This window comes from Leucopleurus acutus, assembly GCF_964270905.1.
Source record: "Leucopleurus acutus genome assembly, chromosome: 19".
NCBI lineage: Eukaryota > Metazoa > Chordata > Mammalia > Artiodactyla > Delphinidae > Leucopleurus > Leucopleurus acutus.
In genome coordinates, this window is record NC_139161.1 from 14,048,581 (window position 1) to 14,060,624 (window position 12,044).

General features: G+C 43.3%; 2 protein-coding genes across 5 annotated transcripts in view; one reads left to right on the forward strand and one right to left on the reverse strand.

The window, feature by feature from the left end:
- Nucleotides 1–2,210, reverse strand: part of CEP95 (centrosomal protein 95) — a 59,459-nt gene extending 57,249 nt beyond the window's left edge. For all 4 annotated transcript variants that reach the window (XM_082860469.1, XM_082860468.1, XM_082860467.1 and 1 more), the window contains exons 1-2: nt 1,872–2,210; nt 290–418 (exon numbers count right to left, since the gene is read on the reverse strand). In XM_082860469.1, coding sequence (XP_082716595.1) covers nt 290–418; nt 1,872–1,890 — 148 coding nt within the window. In that variant the 5' untranslated portion in view covers nt 1,891–2,210. The remainder of the gene's footprint in view (nt 1–289; nt 419–1,871) is intronic.
- Nucleotides 2,211–2,485: 275 nt separating this feature from the next.
- Nucleotides 2,486–9,342, forward strand: DDX5 (DEAD-box helicase 5). Its single transcript, XM_082860478.1, has 14 exons — nt 2,486–2,500; nt 2,796–2,968; nt 4,151–4,316; nt 4,654–4,750; nt 4,837–4,970; nt 5,083–5,148; nt 5,396–5,537; nt 5,619–5,779; nt 5,869–6,041; nt 6,369–6,479; nt 6,721–6,782; nt 6,888–6,947; nt 8,208–8,432; nt 8,636–9,342. The coding sequence occupies exons 2-14, from the start codon at nt 2,925–2,927 to the stop codon at nt 9,037–9,039; spliced, it is 1,845 nt and encodes a 614-aa protein (XP_082716604.1). The 5' UTR covers nt 2,486–2,500; nt 2,796–2,924; the 3' UTR covers nt 9,040–9,342.
- The last annotated feature ends 2,702 nt before the right edge of the window (nt 9,343–12,044 follow it).

Genomic DNA, 12,044 nt, shown 5'->3' on the forward strand with positions numbered 1-12,044 from the left:
TTCCAAATTCCACTCGATTTTAGAACTATGAAGGTACATTTACAGAAAAGGTGTGACTTTCACAGGGCATTATGAATGATTAAATAGTTGATGACCAAGGCAGTTATTACAGGTGGGTCTCCTAAGGTATTCATTAAGGCAATGAATGCTATTATTTAGATAGAAATAAGATGTACGCAAAGAGAAAACTCAAGAATTTATATATATACTATAGGATCTAACTAGAAAACCCTAGAAACTTATGGCCTAATATACAGACACTATTACTCCCACTTTTAAGTACTCTTACCTGGTACCTTTTCTCCCAAAATAGACTGATAAAGAGCAATAAAAACATTAGCATCACAGTCTTCTAGTTCTCGAATCCTCAGGTGTATATGACATTGCAAAAGAAGATTATTGGCAATGGTTACCCACTCTGCTGGGAAAGGAAGGGAAAAGATCAGCCTTAACTAGTACTAGAAAAAATCATATATGTTCATTTAAACCCCCCTCGCCACAAAAACAGACACTGAATTCTATAGAAAATAAGGAATTTGTTATAGAGAACTTCAAAGACCCTCCTAGTCATGATTTTTGAAAAGATGTATTTAATTTCTTGAGATGACTTCCAATAATTTCAATGTAGTCAAAACTATGATGCAAATCCAATTTTCACTGTTGCAACCTAAAATCTTAAGTTACTTACCATAGTCCCCATTTTACAAGCCATACGTAGGTCTTTTTATTTAAAACACATTTACAAATAAACAGGAATATTATGTTTTATATAAGACAGATTGTGAATAATAATTTGAGGTTACTAGAAACTAATTAATGGCTGTTGCTTCAAATTCCCCACAGCATTAGTCATGTTTCTACCCAATTATCTTGTTCAAGGTGGAGCGTCTCTGATGCCAAACAGGTGGGGATTAACTTAGGCTGTTAATAACTAGAGTAATGACACCAACATTACTGCATCTGTTCTATTTTTAATTATATTTGATGTATATGAAAGAAAATTTGAGAAATACATAAAAACGTCTCTAAATCCAGAGCTAGCACATTACCAATACTGTCGAAGTTTCCTGTGTATCACCACTTTATTGTTGGGATTAGCAAAATTATTTCAAGGGTTTCTCGACCAAAGGTAATTAGCAAGCTTAAAACACTTATTCCCTCAAATAACTGGCGAGTAAGGGGGAAATTCTTTTCTGTATGCGTCTTCAGTATGTCTAGAAATAAATGTGTGTATGTGTAAGAGTGACTTCAAGGCACATTATCTCCCTCTCACCATGCCCATTACTCACAGCTGACCAAAGAATGACAACTGGTTTGAACGCCGTCTTGGAGAAAAGAATGAAAGCGTCCTAGACAACCAAATCAATTCGCTTTACAAAAGCGGCGCTGGATAAAGCCGGTTAACTCTAGAAAGCACTGAAGAGAAAAGTCCACCACTATTCTACTTTGGGAGGAGCATCAACAGATATTTACAGTGCCAGTCCTCAAAAGTTCAAAACAGATACAGATATGGCCTCAGTCCCCACAATGCAAGAGCAGAGGGCACATTCTCCAGAGAAATAGCTGTCCAGGGAAGGGCACTTTCTGACAGCCCGTTTTGCAGCCAGGATGCGGGCGTGCTGCGGACCTCGGCGCAGGGCCCTTCTCTCCCCCCGCCCCTAAATCAGGCTCGACCGCTTCAAAGGAGCCGGGGAGCGGGGCTGACAGACCCTATCCCGAAAACCCGCCGACTACAGCGGGGTGTCTGTCACGAGCCCCACCGGCAGCCCAGACCTGCCCGAGGCCTCAAGATAAGATGGGCAGGGGCGTTCGGGGACTTCGACTGTACGGCTTCAGTCCACACACAACCGGGGCTCAAGGCCGAGACTCACCAGTCTCTGAGCCAGCCATGTCGCGGAGGCAGGTCGCCGCCGGACTCCCAGCCGGGCGCGCGCAGGACGGTATCCTATGAGGGCCTCACGGCGCAAACCCCGCGGTGCCAGAAGGGAGAATCTAACGAAAGTGCCGCGAAGGAGGGGTGGAAGAGGGAGGGACGTTAAAACGGCTTCTCGCTGCTGATTGGTCACCAAGGGAGCACTTCCTTTCACAGCACGTGCCGAGGCGGCGGTTTGCGGGCTCTAGAAACTATTCTCCACCGGCCAGTTCCCGCTAAGAGGTTCTCTGGTGGGTGGGTTTGACAGCCCAGGTCACCCAGCAGTCCAGGCCGATCTCCCGGGGTCATTAGCACAGCACTTCCGGTGAGCTATTCCGTCTTGTACTCCTCCGCCAAAGCCAACTGGGGAAGTAGTGCGGCCCGCTCACCCGGTGGGAGGGGGCAGCCACGTGACAAAGTCAGGCTCCGCCTTACCGCCTTGGTTGGTTATGGGCGTGAAGGCTCTCTGGAGACGTAAACATCTCCAAGTGGACAGAGTGGGTTAGCCTGGCCTGGCCATTTTATTGTTTGGGCTGTACCGGGAAAAGGGCGCGGTAGCTTCCTTGAAGTGTGAAAGACGAGAAAAAGGTGAAGTCAAAAGAGTGCAAGCTGAGGCATCCCAGTGGTGGGTGGCCGGGTGGGTCCACCCTTGTAAGGGGCGAAAAACGGGCGACGCTGAGGGAGGGGCCGCGGGGGGAGGGGCGATAACATGGCGGATTCCGGAACGCCGGCTGGCGTTGCGGCCTCTGCGCAGGGGCGGAGTGATTAGGTCATAGAGCGGCTCCCAGCATACTCTGCGGCGGAGGAGGCGGTCCAGGCTATAAAACCGGCTGCCGGGACGCCGCCGGCACCTCATTCATTTCCACCGGTCTTTTGTCGGTAGCACCGGTTCTTGTCATCGCCGTCCGTCCGCCTCTGCCGCCCCCGCAAGGCTTTGCAGTCGCCACCTCCAGCGACTTGCCGCGCTCGATTCTCTCCGCTTCGCTTCCCGCCAACCGCAACCATTGACGCCATGTCGGGTTATTCGAGTGACCGAGACCGCGGCCGGGATCGAGGGTGAGTGTGGGAACCGACCTGTCAGGCCCGGCGGGTGGGGGATGGGAGGCCGATGAGGGTTGCGGGGGGCGGGGTGGCGGTGGAAACTCGCCGCCTTCAGCCTATCCTTGGGCCTTCTCCATTGAAGAAGGTTTGCGCCATTTTGATATTTGTCCAAAACTGGGAGTTTCCTGTTAACGATTTTCAAGAACGCCTTTTGTGTGGGAGGGGGGCATCGCGGCCTCGATGATTTAGCAGCTGTTGGGAGAATTTCGAGGATCGTATTTTTAGGGAAGGAAAGCGCAGTGCTTCGAGGCAAAGTCGCCGCTCTTAGGTGCAACCTTTCGGGAGGAGTTTTAGGGGCCTCAGGGATTCTGTGGGTGCCGAGGGGGCCGCCTCCGAAGCCGTTAATGCGGCGAGGGCAGGAGGTATCTCGGGAGTCGGCCATGTGGCTGAGCCGTGGGTAGAAAATGCCGGCGGCGGACATGGCGGCGGCGCCTTTGTTACCCCGCCCGGCGGAGGAGCTCAAAATGGCAGCGTCGAGAAAATGTGGCGCAGAGAGAAATGCGAGACAAAGGGGGAAGCGCCGCCCCAGCGGGAACGCCGCCCGGCCGACTCCGCCCGGGTCGGGACTCCTCCCCCGGTAGTCTCCAGCTCCTCCTCTTTTTCTTTGCGTTATATAATTTCGCTTTCTCGGTCGGGAGTCCTTCTGCGGGATCCCCCCAACTCGATTGGCTTGCGTGACTGTTTCCGAGACCACCTTCCTTGTTCTGCTTTCACTGCCTGTGTTCCGTTATCCATTAAAACCGAAGCTCTGTTGCTTGAGGATGGCTGGTAAATAGCGTCATTATTAGCTGCTTTCTTCTTTCTTTATTGTCGTTCTTAGACATTTAATTTTTAGTCTTGTGGAAAAGATTAGTAGCCACCAGCTGTTGTCTATCCTTGTAATCGGAACTAGTGTTCGGGCAGCCAGTTTCCGACCTGGTAAATCCCGGGCTGTTGATTTGGCTTCAGTGGTGTGGACTTCGCAAAACGCGAAATGAGGGAGATGCGGTGCTTATTGTGGGTTTTGAAAGAATGACCAATCGCTAAGGACAACTGGGTCTTTCATCTCCAATCTTTTATTGATTTTTAGCATATGCTCAGGGATGGTAAGTAAGTCTGTACGTGTTTGAAAATGTAACTTTTTTTTTTTAATTTTAGGTTTGGTGCCCCTCGATTTGGAGGAAGTAGGGCAGGGCCCTTATCTGGAAAGAAGTTTGGAAACCCTGGGGAGAAACTGGTTAAAAAGAAGTGGAATCTTGATGAGCTGCCTAAATTTGAGAAGAATTTTTATCAGGAACACCCTGATTTGGCTAGGCGTACAGCAGTGAGTAATTTCATGTGGCTTCTTCAGGCTATAACTCATTAACTTTTCAGTGAATCAAAATCTGACTAGAAATTTCTCACAAATTTTGGGAAACTCATGTTTTCCAAGTAAGTAGTTGGGGAAGAGGTGTTACTCACTTTTGGAGATATGGGACGTTGACTTTTACGTGGAAGAGTTGAGTGTAACATAATAGGTGGTTCTTGTACTACATGCAGTTTTCTGTATGGATCCAAATTTTTGAAGGTCATCTTAAAGTACATAATTATAAATTCAGGGCCTTATTTTTAGTTAGTGGGAGTTATGAGACTTCACTGGATTATTATGATTTGTTTTGTAGCAAGAGGTAGAGACATACAGAAGAAGCAAGGAAATTACAGTCAGAGGTCACAACTGTCCAAAGCCAGTCCTGAATTTTTATGAAGCAAACTTCCCTGGTAAGTGCTAGTTTTCCCCACTTTGTTTTTCTTTTTAATTTTTTTTCTTGGCATTACTGATTTTTAATTGCTGTCAATAATTACAGCAAACGTCATGGATGTGATTGCAAGGCAGAACTTTACTGAACCCACAGCTATTCAAGCTCAGGGATGGCCAGTTGCTCTAAGTGGATTGGATATGGTTGGGGTAGCACAAACTGGATCTGGGAAGACGTTGTCTGTAAGTTTGGGAGAACTTTCGAGTTATGTGACATGTGCTAGAGAAAATTGGTTGGGAATTAAACTAGAAGTATTTGAATATAACTTCTGTTGTTTGCTTTTTCCCTGAATAGTATTTGCTGCCTGCCATTGTCCACATCAATCATCAGCCATTTCTAGAGAGAGGTGATGGGCCTATTGTAAGTTTACATATATATTCTATCAGTTTTTGGTTAGAAGTGTAGAAATTTGTGGAATGTATAGCAAAAGTCAATTTGTGCTGGTTTTATATAGAGATATTAGTGATCTTATCCAATTAACCTAGAGACAAAGTTGCTTTGGGTATTGACGGAGTAAGTCATCTGCCAGTGTGTAACACTAGTAAGTTGTTACTCTAAAACTAGAATCCAGGACTCTGCTAAAGGTGTTCCACTTTTTCTTTCATAGTGCTTGGTGCTGGCACCAACTCGGGAACTGGCCCAACAGGTACAGCAAGTAGCTGCTGAATACTGTAGAGCATGTCGCTTGAAGTCCACTTGTATTTATGGTGGTGCTCCCAAGGGACCACAGATACGTGATTTGGAGAGAGGTATGTAACAAGGTTTTTATTTGTCACTGGTGGTGCTGAAAGTTTTAAATGTCATGGTTGCATTTGTGTGTTTAATTGAAGGTGTGGAAATCTGTATTGCAACACCTGGAAGACTGATTGACTTTTTAGAATGTGGGAAAACCAATTTAAGAAGAACCACTTATCTTGTCCTTGATGAAGCAGATAGAATGCTTGATATGGGATTCGAACCCCAAATAAGGAAGATTGTGGATCAGATAAGAGTAAGTGCCATTCAAATGTGTTCTCTTCAAATTTAGCTCTAAATCCATTCTTAGAATACAATGCTTTTTTTAAATCCAAAAATCTTTAGCCTGATAGGCAAACCCTAATGTGGAGTGCTACTTGGCCAAAAGAAGTAAGACAGCTTGCTGAAGATTTCTTGAAAGACTATATTCATATAAACATTGGTGCACTAGAACTGAGTGCAAATCACAACATTCTTCAGATTGTGGATGTGTGTCATGACGTAGAAAAGGATGAAAAGTAAGTTTGACTATATTGTTTCAAATGTTCTCTTAAAAGTGACTTTCAGTTGGGTGGAATCTGAATGTTAACTTGAAATTAGTCTGTCAGTCACTCTGAAAATTGTTTTGCTTCCTTCATTTAGGTACTTGTTGGCTATCACCGTTTTAGTATAGCGCTCTTATAGTAAAAAGACGTGTGGTTTATTTAAGGACCAAAGGTAGAACTATTTGAAAGGTTAAGCAGGTGTTTTCTTTTTAATTTGTAGCCATGTAGATTAAAGTTAGTGTTTTGCTCATCATAACTGTGGACTTCTTTTAGAATTCACAATTTTTTGTTTCCTTCAAGGCTTATTCGTTTAATGGAAGAGATCATGAGTGAGAAAGAGAATAAAACCATTGTTTTCGTTGAAACCAAAAGAAGATGTGATGAACTCACTAGAAAAATGAGGAGAGATGGGTATGTGGACTCCTTCCATTGAAGCAGATATTTATTACAGCTGAGTGTAGGGGAAGGGCAAACTTTAATCAGTGGTAGATTTGCGTTTCAAAGGTAGGAATAATCTGGTAGTATAAGTAAGACTGTATATACATTATTTCAGGCAAAATTAAAAGGGTCTGTGACCAAAAATGGTTTATCACTTGATTAAAATCTATAAGGTTTTAAATGAGACTACTAACGTAACTTTCCTTTAATTTAGGTGGCCTGCCATGGGTATCCATGGTGACAAGAGTCAACAGGAACGTGACTGGGTTCTAAATGGTAAGTATTTCAAGTGAAGTCCCCCCCCCCCAAAAAAAAACCTAAAATTTCCATTCACGTCAGTAATTATATATGTGCCTTTTTTTTTTTTTTTTTTTTCCCCAGAATTCAAACATGGAAAGGCTCCTATTCTGATTGCTACAGATGTGGCCTCCAGAGGGCTAGGTTAGTACAAACTCGAATTCATGGCTTGGTTTCTCAGAAGATCTCCATATAATTTTTTTAAAGAAAGTTTATTGCTTTCTTTAACCTCTGCATTTTTTCTAAGTTTTTTTCATATAAAGGTGCAGTCTTTGTGGCAAGGCCTAGGCATGACAATCGGAGGACTCGAGGGGGATGGAGGACTAGTGATCGGCTGGCTGCTTCCAGTCGATTAGAGAGGTGAAAAGCTGAAAGTGTGCCAGTAATCTTCAAAAGGCAGAACATACCACCTCTGCCCCGTAAACTGTTCTCTCCGGGGGAAAAAAATGGAAGTTATCCTCACAGTTCACTGCCGTGGTATTTATTCTGTCCCATGCTTTGCATGATTGCCATGGTACAGCATTGTTTCAAACTGTTTATTGTGATCTGTGGGTCTTTGAGTTTCAGTGAGTTTGCTGAAATGTCGAAGAAATATTTCCAAACTTCAATGTTCAATGAAATTTTTGTTCAAGTTTGAAATGGAGAGAGCAGCTTTAAAAGGTACTAAGCCTTTTACAAATTGGTGAGTACTGGCACATAAAATCTAGAGCAGGAGCAACTTCTCACACTTAGTCAGTGGGAAAAGAAAGCAGTGCTTTGAAAGTTCCTCCCTCACCTGCACAGTAGTCGTCATGTCGAGACCTGCCAGAGAGAGACACATTCTCAAGTGAATCCTGGCTTCTTGGAAGCGCTTGCCTAGACGAGACACAGTGCATAAAAACAACTTTTGGGGGACAGGTATGTTTTTCTTGCAGCTGCGGTTGTAAGGTCTTGGCAAGACAAGCAGTGTGGCCAGAATTTTGAACTTCTGTTAAGTGTGTAATGCAAAGGACCGTGTATATTTTTGTTGAAAGGTCCTCAAAACAAGAGCACATGAGGAGGTTGCTGTGAACCTTTAATAGTGGCCCTACTGCGCAGAAGCATTCAGATGTCACTTGATGATCTGTAAGGGGATTGTTAATTTGGGAATGTGTTAGGGAATACACACGTCCTTTCGACAGGCTCCATCATTGGGTGGGTAATGAGGCATAAGGATGACGTGTGCTTTTTCTTTTTTTCTCCCCCCTCCCCCCCCACCCAACCTCAATGGTATTCCTACAGGGAATGGATAACCATTTTAACTGTATTTTTTGCAGCCCATACCTTCTTGGGAATACAATTGTCTAACTTTTTATTTTTGGTCTGGCTGTTGTGGTGTGCAAAACTCCGTACATTGCTATTTTGCCACACTGCAACACCTTACAGATGTGGAAGATGTGAAATTTGTCATCAATTATGACTACCCTAACTCCTCAGAGGATTATATTCATCGAATTGGAAGAACTGCTCGCAGTACCAAAACAGGCACAGCATACACTTTCTTTACACCTAATAACATAAAGCAAGTGAGCGACCTTATCTCTGTGCTTCGTGAAGCTAATCAAGCAATTAATCCCAAATTGCTTCAGTTGGTCGAAGACAGAGGTTCAGGTAAGACCAACCTTTGATAAGAAATGTCGGTGGTTTGGGGTCACCTAATTGCCTACAAATCAGTTTTAAATGGTATTGGCGGGTGAGTAAAATCTTCAGTGAAGAATGGAGTTGAAAAAATACTTAACAGATAGACTTAATTCTTTTGTTAGTAATGATTTATGCCATGGAAATAATCAAGTCTGCAATTTTTTTCTTGACAGGTCGTTCCAGGGGTAGAGGAGGCATGAAGGATGACCGTCGGGACAGATACTCTGCGGGCAAAAGGGGTGGATTTAATACATTTAGAGACAGGGAAAATTATGACCGAGGTTATTCTAGTCTGCTTAAGAGAGATTTTGGGGCAAAAACTCAAAATGGTGTTTACAGTGCTGCAAATTACACCAATGGGAGCTTTGGAAGTAATTTTGTGTCTGCTGGTATACAGACCAGTTTTAGGACTGGTAATCCAACAGGGACTTACCAGAATGGTTATGATAGCACTCAGCAATATGGAAGTAATGTTGCAAATATGCACAATGGTATGAACCAACAGGCATATGCATATCCTGCTACTGCAGCTGCGCCTATGATTGGTTATCCAATGCCAACAGGATATTCTCAATAAGACTTTAGAAGTATATGTAAATGTCTGTTTTTCATAATTGCTCTTTATATCGTGTGTTATCAGACAAGATAGTTATTTAAGAAACATGGGAAATGCAGAAATGACTGCAGTGCAGCAGTAATTATGGTGCACTTTTTCGCTATTTAAGTTGGATATTTCTCTACATTCCTGAAACAATTTTTAGGTTTTTTTTGTACTAGAAAATGCAGGCAGTGTTTTCACAAAAGTAAATGTACAGTGATTTGAAATAAAATAAATGAAGGCAATGCATGGCCTTCCAATAAAAAATATTTGAAGACTGAATTAAGTGGAAATGGTACTTTATTTTACATATATAATGTCATGTAAAACTTGGCTTAGATGGTCTTTTTTTAATCATAAAAACTTAAATTGAGTGCTCCTTTCTATAGTTTCGTTTTGGGAAGTGGGAAGATCAGAAGGCCCTTCTTCCTGTGATCTATTCCTATTTTAAGGATTAAAATGCGATTGATTTAGGTTGATTAACAATTCTAGGCTAGATTGCATAAAAGCTCTACTTCTCAACATCAGGTGAGTCATTTAATAGTTTCTTAGCAGAGTGGTGAAATGAGATACTAAAACATACAGGAAATAACTATAGCCCCACCCTCAGACTGCTTAGTGTGAGAACACAGATGACTTTTGTTCCTTTTGCAAAATTTATAATTAGAGAACTCTCCAAATAACTTATTTTTGAAGAGATTATATTTGTGCTCCTGGCCATGTTACGAATTAACTGGAATGCTGAACGAAGCTGAAAAGACTACACCCTTGAAAAGATGGTTGGCCAAGAGCTAAGTTTGAGTTTGTTTTCAGTGTTAGTGTAGGTAGTATAGAGAGATGCTCGTTTCACAGGCTTCCTGGGACTCTTAACTGTAGTCACACTGGGAGTCATGAATGTCCAGTAATTCAGGGAACTCAAAATGTAAGGTGTATTTATGTTCAAATGAACATTAGGAAAATCCTCGAAATTAACGGTTAACCTAGAGGAAAGCCATGTTACCAAAAGCACGGAGACTACGATATAGGTCCTTCTGTTAGGGTCAACGTGGGTTTATTGCTAAAAAGATCCAGTGGGTAGCTTTAGGTTTAACTTTGGCTCACCAACCTTAATACTTCTTTTCATTGATGGCTAGAAGTAAGACCTGAATGTCTTCCCAGCAGCTCTGGTGTGTGTTTTTTGCAAGAAGAGAAAAGGTCTTTATGAGACTGCATTTAAATACTGATTATTAAAGTGAGGCTTTAATTGGTGTTAATGCCTTATGTCTAAAATGTAAGACTGAACTAGAATTTTCCTGGGGCAGGATAACGAGTGGTATATTTAGGACTAATACATTGAAAACTGGTTCAGGCTCTAGTAATTGAACAGTTTTCAATAGCATGATTAGTCAAATTCATTATGACTTAACTTACAAAAGCTTTTGGGGTAGGTTGGAGTATTTATTACATTTTCTGTTCAGTGTCTTAACGTGGGCCTTTTATTTTGTAAACACTTAAATGATTGTGGGGCTGTGGAAAATATTTAACTCTTTACCTTTTGAAGTAAGTTTTAAAAGACAGTCCACTTTTTAGCATGTGTGTTGTGTCCAGCCTGTGGTTGTCTTAACTAATAAATGTGATTTTTCTCCCCGTTCTCTCTTTTATTTATTTGCGTTTAGGCCTCGTGTGTTTCCGGGGTGTGGAAAACACACATAAGTGTTACTCAGCTTCGCAGTTAATATAATTGCTTTCCAGCAATACCGTTTTACTAGCATCTTTTTTTAAACAAATTTTCACATGTTCTGTATGGAATGATTTTTTGAATGTGTCCAACACCACCTTAAATGTGATGAATTTTAACTTCCTATATTCTGTTCATTGCTAAGCTGCTACCCTTTACATAAACTGTCTCTTCCAAGTGTTAAAATGGAGCTGTAAAGCCAGAAGTCTGCTCCGTAGTCCTGGATCTCCGTTTTAAGCAGGTTTTCTCAAGTTATTTTTGAAGGGCCTTTTAGAAGGGTACTCTGGTAGAACAACTCTGTACACCGGTGGTTCGTTGTCAGTGTGCTTCCACGTTAACCTGGAGAGTTTAAATATTGCTGGGCCCTTTTCAGCAGCTTGTTTTTTAAGCAACGTTTCCAGGTGATGCAGGTGCTGCTGGCCCAGGGCATCCCTTTTAACACCAATATGTAAAGGGACTATACTCCTTCCCCGTCACAACCTCAACGGGCACTCCCAGGAGAGGGCAGGCAGGACAGCATTTTACTAGAGATGAACGTAAGGCGTGGGTCTCTAAACTACCATTAAGGAGTACAATTGTAAAGAGGGGAACCAACATTTATTTTTGTGAACACTTAAGGCTGAGAAGGTGTACTTAAATGGTAGTTTGTAGAATAACGAAGTAGTTTTACTTTTTTTTTTTTGCGGTACGCGGGTCTCTCACTGTTGTGGCCTCTCCCGTTGCGGAGCACAGGCTCCGGACGCGCAGGCTCAGCGGCCATGGCTCACGGACCCAGCCGCTCCGCGGCATGTGGGATCCTCCCAGACCGGGGCACGAACCCGTGTCCCCTGCATCGGCAGGCGGACTCTCAACCACTGCGTCACCAGGGAAGGCCACCGAAATAGTCTCATGTCTCATTTGCGAAAAAAAAAAAAAGGGAAGGTAAAGCGGACTTAATAGTGGCAACAGCGGGATAGTGAAAAGTAGATGGGAATGATCTTTATCGGTGTTGAAGACAAAAAGAACAAGTAGAGCCGGACGTGACGGATGTAAGAGACAGGAAGCCTAATAACTTCGCCTTGGCGAGTGGGATAGGCACGCGGCGGTGGCGGCAGCGGCCGGAACGCAGTGACGTACTTCCGTTGGTGGGATTGGCCGCGCGCACGCTCACTTCCGTCGCGCCTGCGCAGGTGGCCCCCTACTCCCGGTTGTGGCGGGTTTTCGGGGCCCATATTACACATATGTTAGCCTTTCATAGGAGACTGTGCACTTTTAATTCCTGAGGGCG